We start from the raw sequence: 19,241 nt of genomic DNA on the forward strand, positions 1-19,241 counted from the left end.
TCCCCATGTCTGGGAGGCATTGATTGGCTCCACGCCCAGGCTTCTTGCCCACGCTCCTGGCACAGAGGTGTTGCTGATTCGGACCCTGACGAAATTCCCTGCTTGAGGAGCCTCAGCGTCCTGGCCCAGAGCAGGAGCGCTGATATTTAGCGAAGTCTGGTAGAGCCAAATTAAGTAATTTTTCTAAACTGCCCCCTTCGAGGTCTTTCCCCTTTTCTTATCACTCTCTGGATCCCTGTCCGAGAAGGAAACAAAAAAGTAGTGCAGGGTTCCCCTTCCTACCCCTTCCGTTGAGAAGGTGACAGGGGCGAGCACAGGCAGTTTTTCTCGCAGAAGATCCGGCTAACAGAATCCCTGTTTGTTTGTTTTCAAAGCTGGGGTCCCAGTTCAAATTTGACTTTCCGCCATCCTTTCCTGTACAGCTTGCAAGTATTTCGCGGGGAAGCTCGATGAAGTAGCACTTAGTGTATTTTTCCATCCTCCCGCGTCCACTAGGTAAAATAACAATAAAAAAAGATAATAAAAAATAAAATGGCCCGGCATTAAACTGTCGTTATTTTTTAAAAGGGGAGAGGGGTCACATGACTGCGAGTAACTGATTTAGCGAAGCGGCTGCAACTCGTTTGCTGCAGAGCCGTCCTCCCGCCCGGGGCGCTGACGTCACGGAAAAGCCCCGCGTGGGCCGGCGGACCATAAACCGCGGGGCGGCGGCGGTGCGGGCGCGGCACGGACGAGCGCCCCGTGGAGTACCCCGCGCTCTGCGGCCCGGGCTCGTGGCTCGCACCCGCCGCGGACGCACAGATACGCGGATGCCCACCTGGCAGAGCCAGGTAAGGGGCGCTTCTGGAGGGACCCTCCGGCCGCCGCCAGGGAGAGACTGGGGAGGGAGTGGGCGTTCCCAGCCCCTAACTTCCTAAGTTGAGAACTGAGCCCCTGGAACTTGCTGTTGCCGCTGTGGTTTTCTGGGCAGAGGCAGACTTTAAGGTGCAGAGAGAGCCATTTGTTATCAGCAGGTTCTTTAGTTCAGTTCAGTAGAAGGGTCACCTCCTCTTACAGACCGAGTGGTCAGAGGGCAGCCCTCAGTGATTCTTAATGCTTCTGTTGTTTGAATGCAGGTGTGTCAACTGAGGCACTGCTTATAGGATTTAAAAACCGGCCGGCCATCCTGTCTAGAGGCCGACGTGTTGGGGTGTGGAGTGTGGGGAGAGTGTGGGAAGGGGAGTGTCTGCGCTCTCTAACTTTCCTGAGTGAATCTTGCTGACTAAAATGAGAATGCATCTGCTTTATTTCAAGTAGCCTGGCAGAACAGACCTCCGTGCCAGGGGAGGGGGGCTCTCGCAAAGGGAAAATTGTTGCCAAGTTGTTGAATGTCATTTTAGGAGAGTCTTTGGCCCTCTGGTTTGCTTCAAGAAGGTGGAAATCTGAGTTGAATTAAAGGACTCTGGGAGCGGAGAAGGTTTCATAAGAGTTAAATCTTTTCTCTGCAAACCGGATAGGTCTGAGTGTGAGCAAATTAATTCCCTGCCAGAACGACAAGGCTTGGAGCTGGGATGTTTTAAATGTGGTATTTGTGGGCAAGTGGGTAGAGCTGAGGCATAAACCTCAAACAGAAATTCCTTATCCCCGCACCAAAGAATAGCTTATTCAGGCAGCTGGGGAGCATCAGGGCAACTTTACTAAACATGGAATTCCAATAAGTGCTTGTTCAGTCCAGCCAAGGGAGTGATGTCATTGCCACGTGTTTCCCACCAAGGCACAAAAGCCTGCTGGATGCTAGCACAATTAAGAGTCATGTTTAGACAAGAGCAGCTAACCTAGCCCACTGGTTCCCAGCTTCATTAACTAGTGGATATTCAAGCCTGAAGGCTGTGTGTGGTTACTTCTTGCTGCTTCTCAGTCAGCTCTGAGTGGGGGTCCCAAGGCTTTCATGAGGATGGAGCAAACTTCTAGACAGTGGGCGATGCTAACGGTACTTCTCTGTCTTTGCCAGTGACGGTCTGCCTGGGGAGCTGGTTACTAGTTGTGCGTGTGCATGCGTGTATGTATGTCTAGTTGAAAGCCTGTTTGATTTGGGGACTGTTTCATTGGTGTTCCTCATGTAAGGACGACTTGGGTCTCACCCCACTTAATAGAATATTGCTGATGACTGTGTTCAAGTCCCCTGAGCGCTTGCTCGTGCTTACTACTGCTAACATTTTGATCACTTCGCTCTCCAGGACCCAACGATGACTCTGAATAATGTCACCATGCGCCAGGGCACTGTGGGCATGCAGCCACAGCAGCAGCGCTGGAGCATCCCAGCTGACGGCAGGCATCTGATGGTCCAGAGAGAGCCCTACCAGTACAGCCGGCACAACCATCACCCTGCTGCCCCCGAAGATCACTGCCGCCGGAGTTGGTCCTCTGACTCCACGGACTCAGTCATTTCCTCTGAGTTGGGGAACACCTACTACCGGGTGGTGCTCATAGGGGAGCAGGGGGTGGGCAAGTCCACTCTGGCCAACATCTTTGCGGGTGTGCATGACAGCATGGACAGCGACTGCGAGGTGCTGGGAGGTAGGTCGTCCAGCCCCAGTGGGCTTCTGTCCATCAGCAGTGGTCAGGCAGAAACAGCCAGGGGGTGGGTCATTTATCTGCAGGGTTCAGAATTGCGGTTAGGAATTCTTGGCACTGGCTAGGGAGCTAAGTCCCCAGAAAAGCCCTGGCACAAGCCCATGTGATAATAAAATGAAAATGCTCATAGAGAAAACTCTGGGCCAGAAGGCTCATTTCTTAGATTCCAGCTCCAAAGGGACTTGGGGGCACTGATTAAAGAGAGCAGAGGTAGAGGGTCAGGCTCCCACTTCTAGCTTTTGCCAGCTCTGCCCTGGACCTTTCCAGAGGTCAGTGTAGATGCAGCTTTTTTTCATGGCTATTCCTAGAACCAAATTGATTTGAAAAACCAATTCATCAATTTATTTCTACAAATATTAGAGTTTTTTTGAGGATGTAAAATAGTTTAAAATCTGTATTTGAAATAGTACAATTTTTAAAAATTTTGAATTATAACAATGATACATATGTTTGTATAGAGTCTTACAGTTTTTCAAGACAATTATCCTTGTATGAGCTCATTTAAAATATTTATTATTTAAGTCCCTCCTATTTCCAAAACAGATTTGAGGTGACATAGTCTCCAAAGTGCATGTATGCCTCAAATATGGGTAAGGCATAGTGCTATATTCTGGCAAGTGAGATGAAGACCCTCATTGTCAATGGTATTCATATAGTGTCTTTTAGCCATGGCTTTCATCTTAGCTATCTGATCAGGGTGGTTGCATGTCTTTATTCACAGCTATAGAAATGAAGAAAGAACCCTCCAGTGCTTGCCCAAATGGCATAGTCTGTCTCTAATCTTCAGTTGCGACTCACAGCGGAATCACAAACTCCAGAGAGTAGGAAGGCACCTTAGTGATGACTCAGTTCTGGCCTGCACTTGTTGCATAGGAGTCTTGTTCTTCCATCCTTAGTACTGTCTGCCTACTTCCACTAAAGGTTTATTGTTCTTGACTGTCTCCAGTGTCAGGGAATTCACTGCTTCATAAGTCATGCTCCTGAACTGGGTTATAAATGATGACTCTTAAGAACACTGATTTCTCTTCTCACGCTGAAACCTCAGGGACTATATAGCTAAACAAGAATCAAGGGAGAGATAGTGTCAGTATTGTACAATTGCTTTTCTCTTTGTGAAGGCTGGTGGATGACCGTGGCCATAGAAGAAAGGGAGTAACTAACATCTAGAGTGTGCATTTGCAATGGGAAAGGCACTTTATTTGGGTACCTTATATTTGCTACTGTTTATTTTGGTTCTCACAAAATTTCTGTACTCATATGAGTAAACTGAGTCTCAGGAGTACCAAGTTGGTTAGCTGGGATTAGAACATGTGGGTTTATTACCTTATTTTGGTGGTGTTCTCATTCTAGCATTGACAGGGAACCTATGTGCCAGATACGGTGCTAAATACTTCCAATAAATGTTTTTGATCATGCTTATGAAAACTGAATCAACTTGTTACTTATTATCCATATTTTACAGGTAAAGAAATGGAAGCTTAGGAAGTTAAGTGACCTTCCTAGGGTAAAAAAGCTAGTCTATGGTATGGCCAGGATTCAAACCTAGTTGTTAAACACAAATCCTGTGTTCCTTCACTGCACCCTGCAGCCCTTGGAGTTAGCTATTAAGTACAACAGCATTTTGGGCTGAGTTCAGCTACATGCTTGGCTCTGTCTGAGGCTCTGTGGTTCCCAGTGATGAATAAGGCACAGCATATTCTCTTAGGGAGCCACCAAGTGCCAGTGGCTATCATTCAGAGCAGGATAAAATTCATGGATACCTTAAGAAGTAGCAATTAAGTGCTTTGGGATTGACATAAGGAAGAGATTAACTGAAAGTATTTTTTTTTAAAGTGGAAGAAATTGTAAAAACTAGTGAATAACAGACTTTCAGAAATGTTTGTCAATTGGAGTGGAGTGGTATTATGTGGAGGATAGTATTTCTGTGGGCATGGAGGTTAAGAAGACCAACTTGTACCTGGAATTTGGGAAGGCAGCCTTCTATATTTGGGAAACCTCTTTGTTTAATGGTGTGTGTGTGTGTGTGTGTGTGTGTGTGTGTGTGGCACTGGCTAGGGAGTGTGTGTAGTTTCCTTTATTTCCTTAAATAGAGAATCTTTGACAAGTAGCTTCTCAGGTGACCATCTAATGTGTCCTATTTGAGTAACTTAATTTGTGCCATATAGGATTATGTCCCTTATCTGTAGGTGGCTGTTGGAATCACTAGTTGGCTTTATGTTTCCCAACGGGAGGATTTTCCAAGGCACACCCTACATCGTTCTTTCTTCAGCATTAACCTTAAAAAATTTACACAATACTCTCATCACTATTTTCTCCTAATAAAGATGGATATTATATGGTTATATTGCAATAATTGTGCGACTGTGTACACATTTAGTGCTGCTCATTTATTCATCCATTCATTCATTTCTAAACAGTTATGAACGTTTACCATGGAACTCGGTGAAGTGCTGTGGGGATATGCAGGGTCTTGGGGCTACTTCCCTAATGATGCTTACGGTATATGCAATGGAGATCAGATACACACCTACTATAAGTCAAGATAGAGTGTGATAAATGTCTTGAAAGAGGTCCAGGAAAGTGCTGTGGGAATTCAGAGAAGAAAAGATTACTCCTGGCTGCGGAAATCAGAGAAGGGTTTATGGAATAGGTGGTCTCTGAGCTGGACCCTAAGGACAACTAGGACCTGGAAGTTTTCAGATAAGCGAGAAAGTACCATACATGCACGCACTAAGTACCTGAATGAGCACTGTATTTGCAGGCTGATGATGTGGTTCTGGATCCCAGCTTCGACACTGAATTAGCTGTGTGCTCTTCATGATAGGCTATTTCATGGATACTAAGAGGGTTGAGGGAGATAACATTAAGCATGTAGCATGGTGCCTGGTACATAGCAGGTATGAAATGAACATAAAGATGATTCTGAATCTAACATTTCCTTTCCCAGGGCTTCTCTTTCAAAATTGGCACTTTCATTGCTTGTAATCCCCATTCACTTTGGTCACTCTTAGCTGGGGCCCTGAGAAATGCAGAGGAGACACGAGCCACTAATGGAAGAAGACAGTATTTTTGGAGTAGGTGTTCCTTCCAGAGTTCCTTGGGATCGCTTGGGCTATGAACATGAAGAGCAGTTGAGGGTTTTAGGGGAGAGGAATGCTGGAGCCTTAGAACTTTTGAGGGGCTGCAGGATCCAGTTTCAGAGTGTGAGACAACTGTGCACAGTCCAAACATAGCACTTGAACCAGTCTTGGGCAGGGAGGTCCTCCAAGCACCATGGGGATCACTTGAGGAAAAACAAAGGTGCACTAACCCAGGGGAAATGGCTACTGACCACAATTGCCCAGTCATAGAGCCATTCTACTCCATCAGGATGACCTCTCTGAGGACAGAGTGTGAGTGCACACCCCTAGTTTTCATGGACAGCACTGGAGCAATGGCTTCCCCAGACCCAGGTTACTGAGAAGCGGTAGCAATCAGTGGGCTTCAACCCTTTCTCCACACACCTTAACCCAGGGCGAATTTCAAAGGACTCTTCTATAAGTTCCTATTTCCCCTCTGTCACCTGATTAGCAGGTAAAACAGCTGAAAAGTGAGTGATTAAAGGAAGAAAAGAAAGTAGAGTTTTGGTTGCTGGCAGGCCCTCTCCATGTTATCCAGAAGGCTGTCAAGTAGGATGCTTTGTGTGTTTGACTACTCCTTGGGGTGTGCAGCCAGAAGCAGTATAGAAACCCAGGTATGGGCACAAAGCAGGGTGGACATGTATTGTTTTAGGTTCCAAAGTTTCCAGCACAGTGATTTTCAGGTAGAGGTAAGTTTGGACAGAATGCACCTGTCAAGAACCTTCCAGAATGGCAAGCCATTTGGCTCTACTTTTACAGCTGTAACCCTTAGTCCATATTTCTTTGTTGTTGTTATTTAGTCCACTTTTTCTTTTTCTTTTTTTTTTTTTTTTTTGTATTTTTCTGAAGCTGGAAACGGGGAGGCAGTCAGACAGATTCCTGCATGCGCCCGACCGGGATCCACCTGGCATGCCCACCAGGGGGGCAGTACTCTGCCCATCTGGCCGGCGTAGCTCTGTTGCGACCAGACCACTCTAGCGCCTGAGGCAGAGGCCATGGAGCCATCCCCAGCTCCCGGGCCATCTTTGCTCCAATGGAGCCTTGGCTGCAGGAGGGGAAGAGAGAGACAGAGAGGAAGGAGAGGGGGAGGGGTGGAGAAGCAGATGGATGCGTCTCCTGTGTGCCCTGGCCGGGAATCGAACCTGGGACTTCCGCACACCAGGCCAACTCTCTACCACTGAGCCAACCGGCCAGGGTCTAGTCCACTTTTTCTTGACTTGTTCTGATATCTCTTAAACCAAGAGATGTTTTGTTTTTCCTTAGCTATTGGAATATAGTATGTTCTATTTTAATTACTAGGGATTCAAGCAAGTCCCTTGTACCTGCTTTTGAGTGGTAGGCTGAGTGCAGGGAAAGCTTTTAGAGAAAGCCCCCAACTCTCCATCTGTGCTGCTCTGGCTTTGACTTATCCAGCTATTTGGTTATATAAATTTGCCTCTTGAGGTCATGAGGCCCCGTTCTCCGGTAAGCCAAATTGTGCAGCCCACTGTGATCCCACTCATGCTGAACATTATGGAAGGCAAACGTGATGGGCATAACAGGTTTTTAATGACCCAGTGGGAAACAATGACCATTGATTAGAAGAATGGTACCTAAAGGAGGTGGGGAAACTGACAGAAAGACAGAGCCATTCCCAGTTAACTTGCTTCTCACTTGTTCACTTTTTTTCTTTCTTTTCCTTTTCTGATTCTAGTTCCTAAATAAACATTAAACCAGGAACATTGCTTTTTAGAAACCCCTCACTACAATAAAGAAAAGAAATGTCTTGGCTTCCCCACAGTAGTAATTCTTTTAAGCTAGGATTTACCTATAGCAGGAAACACCAAGTATGGCAAGAGCCAACTGCCTCCATCTGAAGAAGTGATGATAACAGCGAACATTTATTGCATTTCTACTTTGCGCCAGGCTAATATATGCCATTGTCATTAGCCCTAAGGTGTGGATGCTTTTTATCAATGCCACTTCACAGCTGATGGCCCAGAAATTTTAAGTAGATCATCGAGAGCCACATAGTTAGTAGGGAATGGCCCTCGGATTCTAATTTCGCTTTGCTTGTACTTACAGCCACAATGCTATCTTTACAGTTCATTCATTCATTTGAGAAGTATTGACTGAGCACTTACAATATGCCAGGCATTGTCCTGGGTGCTGGGGGTTAGAGCAGTAAACAGCACAGATGCACATCTATGCCTTAACATTCTGGGGTGAGAGAAGGACATAATATAGTAAAATAAAGTAAGTTAAATGGATTGCATGTTAGATGGAGATAAGCACAACAAAGAGCAATTAAACAGGAGTAAGGAATATTAGTAGAGAAGAGGTTTTGCAGTTTAGATATATGGTTAGAGAATGCCTCAATCAGAAGGAGGTAAGGGAACAAGTCTTTTTGGATACAGTATTTGAGGGAATAGATTCCAGGCAAAAGGAACAGAAAATTATTTTTTTTTAAAAAATTTGTAAAAATTATGTTTCGAAAGAGGAAATTCAAAATAGGAAACTTCATTGTGGAAATAGAATGAGATGGGTTCAGTTATGGAGTTGATGGGAATCTTTCTTGCAAAAATTCCGGTTAACTCAGTTAATCCCCTGCCCCACAGATTTTTCTGTGCTGAAGCTGCTCTGGCCCATTGTACTGTGTTCGCCCTTCAGCAGTCTGGACTCAAGTGCAGAGAGGAAAGTTTCTGTTACAGAGTAGAGCTGGAGGCTGTAGTGCTGCACTTGAGATAGAAAAACAAGCCTGTTTATACCAATGAAACTATTTTTTTAAGGAGGAAAACTTCAGCCCAAACAGGAATAGTCTCAAGATATTTTTCTTGCATGTCGCAAAGAAAGAGAAATGTCTCTGAGCTCAAAGCTCCTGAAGTTGCCGGTGAATGTTCAGTAAGCACGCCACTGCAAGGTATAGCGGACTTCCATGTAAGGCTTGCAGACGAAGCTTACGGTTCCACTGGGCAGTCAGTGTTTCCTCATGGCATCGGAGCTTGAATCTGAGTCAAAACCTCTAAAGGAAGTGTATACTCATACATGATTTTCCTATATAAAAGATCCAGGAATGATAAAAATGAATACTTTCACTGTAAGTGGTTTAATGATACTGATTCAGAGGACTTAGGTGTTCAGCTTGTAAGTACTGGAGAAATATATGTAGAATATTGTTGAAGGTGGTAAAAATAGTAATTTGCCTTTAAGACTATCTGGATATTTACATAATCAATTAAATGTTTAGTATATTTATTTTCTAGTAAGTTTTTATATGATCCTCTTATATAAAAGTGTTACTGTGTGCCTGACATCAATATCACTGTTCTTTCTTTTCTAGAAGATACATATGAGCGAACATTGATTGTTGATGGTGAATGTGCAACAATTATCCTCCTGGACATGTGGGAAAATAAGGTATGTGGAGCCCAGAGCTCTGTAAATGCCTTCAAGGTTTGCCTTCCAACAGGCCGTTGGGATGAGTGTGACCTTGCCCTTGTTGGTGTTCCAAATGAGGAGTGCTCATTTTCTTGATTAAAAACTTTTACTTCTGAAGTATGAGACTGTTCTAAGGAACAGGTCATTTCACAATGAATTCTGAATAATAGGAAAGTTGCAGTGATTTGCCCTTAGTCTACTCAAAAATACAAAAAAGTATATTTATTTGTTTTAGGGAAAGTACCAACAAATACGAATGGTAATTTTAAACGATATAAGCCACATTATATGAAGTTGACAGTCTTAGTACTAGCCTTCAACATTTGCTTTTTAAAAATCTTGGGCTTCTGTGCATATATGCTAGACTGTTCATTGAGAACTCACCTCACTCTTACAAGAGGATTCTTAGTTTTATCACTTGGGAAAGGGAAAGGGAGTTTTTTGGAAGTTAAAAATGGCACATGTTTAGTAGTTTAAATAGAAAGTGAAAATAATGTTTGACAGAGTCCTTGTATAATTTATCAGCTCAGTTGGACAGTAAAATCCTTTTGGCATAAGTGCTTTATGGGCCAACAGTCTCTACAGCCACGAGGTGTCTTGCAGGCATGCAAGACCAATGCAGCATTTTGGGACATTAGAATAGTTTTCTTTCTTTTTTTTTGTTTTAAGTGAGAGGAGGGGAGATAGTGAGGCAGACTTCCGCATGTGCTTCAGCTGGGATCCACCTAATAACTCCCATCTGGGGCCTATGCTCAAATCAACTGAGCTATTTTTAGTGCCTAAGGCTGACATGTTTGGACCAAACGAGCTATACTCAGTACCCAGGCCAACGCTTGAACCAGTCGAGCTATTGGCTGTGGGAAGGGAGGAGAGAGAGAAGAGGGAGAGAAGCAGATAGTTGTTTCTCTTGTTTACTGACTGGGAATCGAACCTGGGATATCCATATGCCAGGTCAACACTCTATCCATTGAGCAAACTGGCCAGGGCTGGAATAGTTCTCTTTCTTTCTCATATCAGCAGGTATACGTGTATAGTATATACGTATTGTTTCTTTGCAAACTGATGCCTCATTTATCAGGCCAAGCTTCACTCATGGAAGACCTTCTCGTTTCATTAGGGGGAGAATGAGTGGCTCCAGGACCACTGCATGCAAGCTGGGGATGCCTACTTGATTGTCTACTCCATCACAGACCGAGCCAGCTTTGAGAAGGCATCTGAGCTGCGAATCCAGCTCCGGAGGGCCCGGCAGACAGAGGATATTCCTATAATTTTGGTTGGCAACAAAAGTGACCTGGTACGGTGCCGGGAAGTGTCTATTTCAGGTAAGAGGAGTGGTGCTAATACTAATACCATGGGAGCAGTTTCCAGGTCACCTGCATTTTCTTTCCAATAGGTATTCTTCCCTTCCTCTTTCATGAAGTTGGAACCAGGGACTCATTAAAATACGTGATGGAGTTTTATGTATACTCTTTAAGACTCCTACATTCCCAGCCATCATCTTTGTGCTGGGTGCTGCTCCCTTGTTCATCTGGTCTACCTGCAGGATCCCATTCTCTCCACACTGGAAGGTTTCCCTGGAATTCCTTCAGGGGTGATATTCTCAGGGGTTTATTGGCAGTCCCAGACCATTTTCTCTTGGTCCTTTCTATTTTCCAGGGAGAGCTCAATAGTTCAGAGAAGTAGAAGCAGCATTTTCATGCAAGAAAGATGGTAACTTCGATTTAGGGGAACTGTGAGAAAATTTCACTGAGGATAAGACTTCTACTCAGGCTTTCTCTACTTCTATAGACCCTAGAAACACTCTTTGCTTCCTGAATTTCAATTAAGACATGTTTTATTGGATTTGGTACAATAGTAGAAAAAAAAATACTGCATTGTCAGGCTTGCTCAGGAGAAAAGAAACCTGTTAAAGGCATAACAGACACAGCTTGTTTGCGAATGTCTTATTCTTAAAAAATGAATGTCTACAGTGATTATTGTTTTTCTAACCAAACCTCGGACACATTATCATTAAACACAATGGAACATTTGCAATTGAGACTTCCAGAAAAGCTTGTTTGTATAGTTTGCTGTAACTGTGTTGTATATTTGTGAATTCCTCAAAATTTTTTCATAATTTCCAAATGCTTTTTTTTTTTTTAAAGAGAGAAAGCCAAGGAGTAGGATTCTTATATTCAATTCAGGAGACTGGGTCAGGAGAAAGACTTAAGAATATGAGCTTGAGAATGAAGCAGGCCTGGATTTACATCTGTTATCCATAGGTTGTGTGAACTCCCTCAGGTCTTTAAAGGACCTCCTTTCCCCCAAGTTTCTTTATCTATCTGAGAGGGATAATGTATTTTTCAAGATTGAGAGCATTAAAAAATGTATATGAAGCAGTTCCCAGCACATAGAAAGTGCAAGAAATTAAGGCTGTGGTTTTTACTGTTAAAATAAATATTGCTATTTTGATGAACTAGTAGCTTCATAGTCAATTTGGTGGACCAGATCAAAGCCCTCCTCTCTTGCTTCCTGTGAAACTCTTTGCTTCTATTTATGCCCTGGGAGGACATGTGTCACAGTGGCCTCTCATACTCATTGCATGTGTGACTGACTCAGAGTTACTGTGAGGGCCATCTAAAATCAGGAATCCTCCAGTTTGGCTGTTCGCTGTGTGGGATCATACACTGCAGCCTTTCTAAATTTTTCTTCCCTCCTCCCCCTCCTAGAAGGGAGAGCGTGTGCTGTAGTGTTCGACTGCAAGTTCATTGAGACCTCTGCGGCTGTCCAGCACAATGTGAAGGAGCTGTTTGAGGGCATTGTGCGGCAGGTCCGCCTCCGGCGGGACAGTAAGGAGAAGAACGAGCGACGGCTGGCCTACCAGAAGAGGAAGGAGAGCATCCCCAGGAAAGCCAGGCGCTTCTGGGGCAAGATTGTGGCTAAAAACAAGAACATGGCCTTCAAGCTCAAGTCCAAATCCTGCCACGACCTCTCTGTGCTCTAGGAACCCAGCGTCACCCGGATGTCCACCTGAGGGACATCGTTGAAGTCCATTGGGACCGATAATCTATATTAGATTGGATCCTTAAATATTGTTAGATGTGGCTTCCCCTAGTGCACCTGGGAATTAATGTGTTAGCCTATTGGGCAAGAAAATGCATGAGAAATGACAGATTGTTGTCCAGAGTCAGTATTTATTTACAGGAAAAGCCTGACCTTGCTACTTGAACACCCAGGCTCATTAGAGGATGTGTTTGGTGTTTACCTGTGTTTCCTCTTTTTTTTTTTTTGGATAGTAGAGAATTGAAGCCTTAAAAGAATGCCTAGAAAAAGAACTTTTCATTATTAAAAATTTCCCCAGTGTTCTGATAAGTGAATTTGAGGCCAATGGGTCTTAAAACAAATATAGGAACGTGTCAAAAGGTTTATTCAAAGGAGGGAGAAATTCCTCTTTGTTATATTCATGGAGCTAAGACTGTGGAATTAGTCTCATCATCATCTTAACTGTTACTGCTCCATCATACTGTGAAAGGAAATGATGGACCTTGGTAGAAGGTCAAGCTTGCAAACAGTTTTGTTCAGTGCCCACAGCTGGGGGTCCAAAACTTTGTGGAACTGGGAAGTGATACAGGTACCATCATGGGTTCAAAGATTATGTCTTGTGTGTCTCATAATTCAGGGGAATATATTTTAATTAAATTTAATTTAGGTCACCTTTTATGTTTTATTATTATTACAATCATAGGGCCATTATAAAAATATTTTCAAAATCTGAATTATTGATAATCTGGAGTTCAAAATGCCAACTTTTTGAATACAATCAAAGGTCTGAAGTTTTACAATACACAAAACATAAATACTTTCAGTACTTTGAGTTGACCCTTGTATGCAACAGCTCTGCTCTATTTATTGTTATTTTGCAAAATAATAACCATTTTAACATTTGATAAAGCATATTTATGATGTTTCTTAAGAAAAATGTTCATTTTATTACCATTTTCTATGTTTTTCAGAATATGCAAGTTTTTGCCTATGTCTTATAATAAAAGAAATAAAATCTTTCAAAAAGTCATTCTTAAATGTTTTTCCTCTACAAGCAAGATGATTATGATTATATCTTTTGATATAGCTTTTAGAATAAACACATTCTAAAGAAATATACCTATTATTTTATTTCTTTTTATTAGCAGTAGCCCAGTTTTTATCTATTTTAAAAAATGTCCCTGACATCTCTCTTTTCGGAACCATGATTCATAGTAATGGCAGTTTTCTTTGGCAGATACAGTTAGGAAGAATGGGGGGTCATCTGAATGCTAAATTACAGTAAAAGCCAGATTGATTTTTTTTTTTACTTTGGTCTGGCAAATATTTGGTTGAACAGATGGACCTTACTTTGCTCCCTGAAGGCTCATGGTCCTAAGCTTGACTAAAGCATTAGAGAAAATTATAAAGGATTCAGAGAAAACAGGAAGCTGATGATTTTCAGCCTGAGATCTAAATAGGCAAGGCTTGAACTAAATTCCCCTGTCTGACATTAATATGGTTTGACGCTAAGTCATGTGGCATCTATCCAGTGGTGGTGGAACCCTTTTGCTGAAATGGAACGTCCCTGTGTTCCCCTTTCACATCTCTGCACTTACCTGCTCCCTCTCTCGTAACTCTTTATCATACTGAGTTTGTCATCAGACACACTAATAGTGACAATCATGGGGCCTTACTGACTAAAGCGACAGAGGTTTAAAAGATGTTGATGCTCAGCTTTATTGGCCCTTTCTCCTCTTTTTTCTTAGTTGAGAGCAAGGCTTCCCATCTCTGTGTACTTTACATATTTGAATTGCAAAAGGAAACAGTATAGGGAAGTGATAAGTAATGATTCAAGTTACTCAGACCTGAGGTGAATCTTGGCTGAGCTCTTTAACATGAGTGTGTCTTTTGAGTAAAGATTAAAGCCATCAGTTTTCTCATCCACAAAATAGGATTGCTAGTAATACCTATCTTTTAGTGTGCTGTACCGTAAAGAGCTCTAAGAGATGTCAGTTTTCATTGTCACCTGTCTTCCGTTGTGCATAAATTAGAATTTGCCTCCCACATTTGGAATGGGACTCCTTAGAGTCAGGGACCACTACTTCTTTTCCTTTTCATCTCTCTCTTCTTTCTTCAGTGTGGTGCCTTGCATGTATCTATTGGGAATTTCATAGATTCACCTTGAATGGATTCTCTTAAAGGCTGTGCAAAGTTGGTAGGCCATTTTACAGCAAAAATATTAAGAAGGTTAAGTGACTTGTCCAAGTTTTTCCAGATGTTAAGTCTCTGGGTCAGGACTGGAGCCCAGATGTGACTAGAATTTGTATAAGGGGGTCCTTGGGTTACGACAGTTCCGTTCCTACGACAGTGACATAACCCGAATTTTGGTGTAAGTCGAAACCACCCTAGCCTTAAGTCACTTACCTATGCTAACACAGTTGTAAAATCATAATCTAGAATAGAAAAACAACTAAGCCACAGAAAAAGGAAAAGGACCTAAATATACTGTACTGTACAGTACACTGTATTGTAGTAACAGAAAAAATGACAAAAAAATGAACGTTAAAAAAAAGTTGATGCTCACGGCATAAGCTGAAACACTAATGTCTCAATTTTAAAGTTTTTATGGGAGTGAGTGTCGTGAACTCAAAATGTATGTTGAGACTACCGTAACCCGAGGAACCCCTGTATTCTAGTATTGAAAAATTTCCTATTGACACAGCCCTTTTAATCCCTGCACTAACACACACACACACATCACAACCTTACACGCAGCACACACATACAACATACACATAGCAAACACAGCACATACACCTTGCACACCAAGCATACCACACATACACTAACCCTACATATACACATTTCTGATCTACACTTCTCTCTCACAGAGTTGACCTTCCCAGGCAATGGCTAACAGCTCCCATGCCTCCCAACCTTAAGGGCGAATTTAGAATTGTCCCTGCTCCCTCAGCTTCAGCAAGGGCAGGACAATGCAGGTTGCATTGTAGCCTGAGAGGCTTTTTGGTAAAGAGCCACAGTTCTGGGGTCAGACAGACCTGCGTTTCAATCTTGTTTCGTCACCTACTAGAGGTGTGACCAAGAGTAACTTCCTTACCCTCTCAGCCTCAGTTCTGCCATGTGGGACATGGGAATAGCAGTCATGCCGGCTGCACAGGGGTGTGGTGAGGATACCGTGAGACATGCAAAAGTGTCAGCGTCATCCCCGCTGAGTGCCCAGCACTCCTACCCAGGCAGCATTCACACCTTCATAGAGTCACGCCATCTTCTGATGTTACCGGGCATCCGGCCACTGCTGGGTGCTGCGTGCTGGGTGCTGGAAATACAATGAACGGTAAGTAAGATATTGTTTTGTTCCTCAGAGCACTTGAGAATAGTAAATTTGACTGTTCTGAAAAACCAAAAGGGGTGTTATTAGACATAATGAAAAAAATTTAAAAAAACTGTGGGAGAATTATACCTAGAAGGCACTGGGTTTGCTGCTGTTAGATAAAATTTAAGTAAAGAAAAATTGATTACTTAAATGATTGAATTTGATGTGGAAAGTAAATTAGGCTGTTTGTAAAAATTCCATTTTGGGGAAGTGGGAGCACTGGGAAAGTTTGGTTTTTAAGCATCCTACATTTTGGGTTACTAATACGTGAACTTTTCTTTCTTTTTTTTTTGTATTTTTCTGAAGCTGGAAACGGGGAGAGACAGTCAGACAGACTCCCGCATGCGCCCGACCGGGATCCACCCGGCATGCCCACCAGAAGGCGATGCTCTGCCCCTCCGGGGTGTCGCTCTGCTGCGACCAGAGCCACTCTAGTGCCTGGGGCAGAGGCCAAGGAGCCATCCCCAGCGCCCGGGCCATCTCTGCTCCAATGGAGCCTTGGCTGCGGGAGGGGAAGAGAGAGACAGAGAGGAAGGAGGGGTTGGGAGTGGAGAAGCAAATGGGCGCTTCTCCTATGTGCCCTGGCCGGGAATCGAACCCGGGTCCCCCGCACGCCAGGCCGATGCTCTACCGCTGAGCCAACCGGCCAGGGCCACGTGAACTTTTCAATACAAGGAAAGAGATGATTATGACTTCACTCGGCTAAATTTGTGGAGCCACTGCCTGTGCAAAGAGCTCTGATGGAGAAGGCGGCTCTGCCATTAGGAATCTTAGGGTATGGTTAGCTTGTGATGTAGCTGTGACATGACAGTGGGAAGTGGGCCTGTGGTGAACGACGACTGCACAAACTCCTATAATGTGAGAAAGATAGAAGGGCCAGCAGAGACATGTGACATAAGGCAGTTAGAACTTGGGTGGGAGAAAGAAATCCTTGCTGGACTCATGCAATCATGCTGTCTCCTTGGAGGAAGTGGCATTGACCTGGATCTTGAAGACCACTCAAAATTTCTACAGGTAGGTTTGGCTGAAGGAAAGGAAAAGGAAAAGGTTGGTCTATATAAAGAAAAATAACATGAGCAAAGGCAGAGAGGCAGGAAAGAGGAAGATCTGTTTAGAAAAATGAGAGAAGTCCAATTTAGCTAGGACTTTCTTTCTGGGAGGTATTTAAGTGCAGTGAAATGTACAAGGCTTAGAATCAGATAGACATAGTTTAAAGTTCTTACTTGTTGGGTATACTGAGGTGAATTGTGCCCCCAACCCCAAAATTCATGTCCACCTCAAAATGTGACCTTATTTGAAAAGAAAGAAGGTCTTTGTAGATGTGATTAGTTAAGGATCCTGAGATGAAATCATATGAATTTAGGACTCACCCTAGATCTAAATCCAATTAGTTGTGCCTTTAGAGAAGATGGACAAAGAGATATTTAAACTCAGAAGTCACACATGGAGAAGGACATGTGAAGACATAGGTAAGGATTGGAGTGATGCAGCTGCCAGCCAGGACCACCTGGGATGTCTGGGACCATCAGCAGCTGAAGACTTCAAAAGGAGTATGGCTTGTTGACATCTGATTTTAGATTTATAGCCTCCTTTAGAACTGCAAAAAAATATTTCTGTTGTTTTAAGCCACCAGGTTTATGGTTATGTCAGAAACCCTAGAAAACAAAATACATCAGGTTATTAAGGGCAAGTTACTTAGCCTCTATAAGGCTTAATTTCTTTATCTGAAAAACAAGGATAATACCCATCTCAGAGGATTAAATGTAAAGCGCTTAATTTATTCTAAGAGATGGAAAGTGACTAAACCAGAAAATAAGTTGGAGAGCAGCTGTGGAGTATGTTGATTTGCAGGCTGAGAAGTTTGGATTTGCTTCAGAAGGCTTAGATATTTTCAAACGGGGGTGTAAGAAATGGAGTGCTGCTGCTTCAGGATATTGTCCAGGAGAGCTGACCTGGCAAGAGCAGAAGGTATGAGACCCCCATGAGGAGACCAGTGGAGAAGCCACAAGAACGCCTAGCCTAGTATACTGAGTAACACTCCAGGCAGAGGGAAGAAAGTCCGTAACTGGGAAGCCTCCCTGAGGAAGTCCGTTTGACATGCTCATTGGACTTACAGAGGGTACATATCTGGCAGTTTAAAGTTTTGTACAAGGTGAATTCACAAAGCAACGAGGCCTGATGGAACAATAGCCAGACAGCAATGCAAATGTGTATGTGTGTGTGTGTGTGTGTGTGTGTGTGTGTGAGAGAGAGAGAGAGAGAGAGAGAGAGAGAAGCAGAAGAGTGGGGCAGAACCAAGTGTTAGCCAAGGCTCTGATAACAGGATTACACTAGAGTAAGGGTGTGACTTCCACCTTTGTGATTGCCTAGAAAATAACCATAAGACAGCGAGAGACCCTAAACCATTGTCAGTCTAACTCTTGGGGAAATAAGAAATTATTATTATTATTATTATTTTTTTTCCAAGTGAGAGGAAGGGAGATAGAGAGACAGATTTCTACAAGCACCCTGATTGGGATCCACCCAGCAACCCCTGTCTGGGGCCAGTGCTCTGCCCAGCTAAGGCAATGCTCACAACCAAGCTATTTTTAGGGCCTGAGGTGGAAGCTCCATGGAACCATTCTCAGCACCCAGGGTCAATGCCCTCCTAGAACCATCGAGCCATGGCTGTAGGAGGTTGAGAGAGAGAGAGAGAGAGAGAGAGAAGGAAGGGAAGGAGAAGGGGTGGAGAAGCAGATGGGCACTTCTTCTGTGAGCCCTGACTGGCAATTGAACCTGGGACATCCACATGCTGGCCTGACACTCCTCTATCACTGAGCCAACCAGCCTGGGCAAAGAAAGTTAGTATTATATATCTGCTTTTCTTGTAATCTGGCTAAGGAAAAATGTATGTAAACCAAGGACTTGAGGTTTTTAGCAAAGGAATACTGTTGTCTGCACAGATGTCTCTGTATGTGCATGCATGTGTATGTGTGCCTGTGTGCCTGTGTGTGTGTGTGTGTGTGTGCGTGTGCATGCGCACGTGTGTTTTGGGGAGGGTTAGAGGTGGGAAAGAGAAGGTTTCCAGTTAAGGGAAAAGTATAGCACTACAATTAGAATAACTTCAAATATCACTAGACTCTCATCTTGCTCCATCTTCCAGTATATTACAAAAATGGGACTGCCGTCAGTGGTCTTTTTTATTTCAGTATCTACCGAGGAAACAGAGTAGTCAAGGGGTACATGCCATTTCTGAAACTCAACACAGGTGGTAATTTAAGTTTGCTGAGATTGTGGTCGACTTAAGTCAAAATAAATGTGGGCTGGTGTCTACTGTTTTACTGAAGTTTTTAACCACTTGTTTTGAAGTTTTTAGAAAAACCAAAGTGCAGGAGAACTGAGAAGTATTCTCTCGGGCCCTGGCCAGTTGGCTCAGCGGTAGAGCATTGGCCTGGCATGTGGAAGTCCCAGGTTTGATTCCCAGCCAGGGCACACAGGAGAAGTGCCCATCTGCTTCTCCACCCTTCCCTCTCTCCCTTCTCTCTATCTCTCTCATCTTCTCCCACAGCCAAGGCTCCATGCTGCTGAGGATGGCTCTGTGGCCTCTGCCTTAGGTGCTAGAATGGCTCCGGTTGCAGCAGAGCAACGCCCCGGAGGGGCTGAGCATCGCCCCCTGGTGGGCATGCTGGATTGAGCCCGGTCAAGTGCATGTGGGG

The 19,241-nt window shown here is 43.7% G+C and overlaps 1 protein-coding gene across 2 annotated transcripts; it reads left to right on the plus strand.

The window, feature by feature from the left end:
* The first annotated feature begins 710 nt into the window (after positions 1-710).
* Positions 711-13,187, plus strand: GEM (GTP binding protein overexpressed in skeletal muscle). Of its 2 annotated transcripts, none has more exons than XM_066266053.1 (5): positions 711-830; positions 2,217-2,556; positions 9,052-9,128; positions 10,267-10,471; positions 11,858-13,185. In XM_066266053.1, the coding sequence occupies exons 1-5, from the start codon at positions 810-812 to the stop codon at positions 12,130-12,132; spliced, it is 918 nt and encodes a 305-aa protein (XP_066122150.1). In that variant the 5' UTR covers positions 711-809; the 3' UTR covers positions 12,133-13,185. The 2 variants fall into 2 exon arrangements, with proteins under 2 accessions (XP_066122150.1, XP_066122149.1); XM_066266052.1 differs by lacking the exon at positions 711-830 and adding an exon at positions 1,808-1,969 and having other exon boundaries at positions 11,858-13,187.
* The last annotated feature ends 6,054 nt before the right edge of the window (positions 13,188-19,241 follow it).

The sequence above is a fragment of the Saccopteryx bilineata genome, chromosome 3 (genome assembly GCF_036850765.1).
Source record: "Saccopteryx bilineata isolate mSacBil1 chromosome 3, mSacBil1_pri_phased_curated, whole genome shotgun sequence".
Lineage (NCBI taxonomy): Eukaryota > Metazoa > Chordata > Mammalia > Chiroptera > Emballonuridae > Saccopteryx > Saccopteryx bilineata.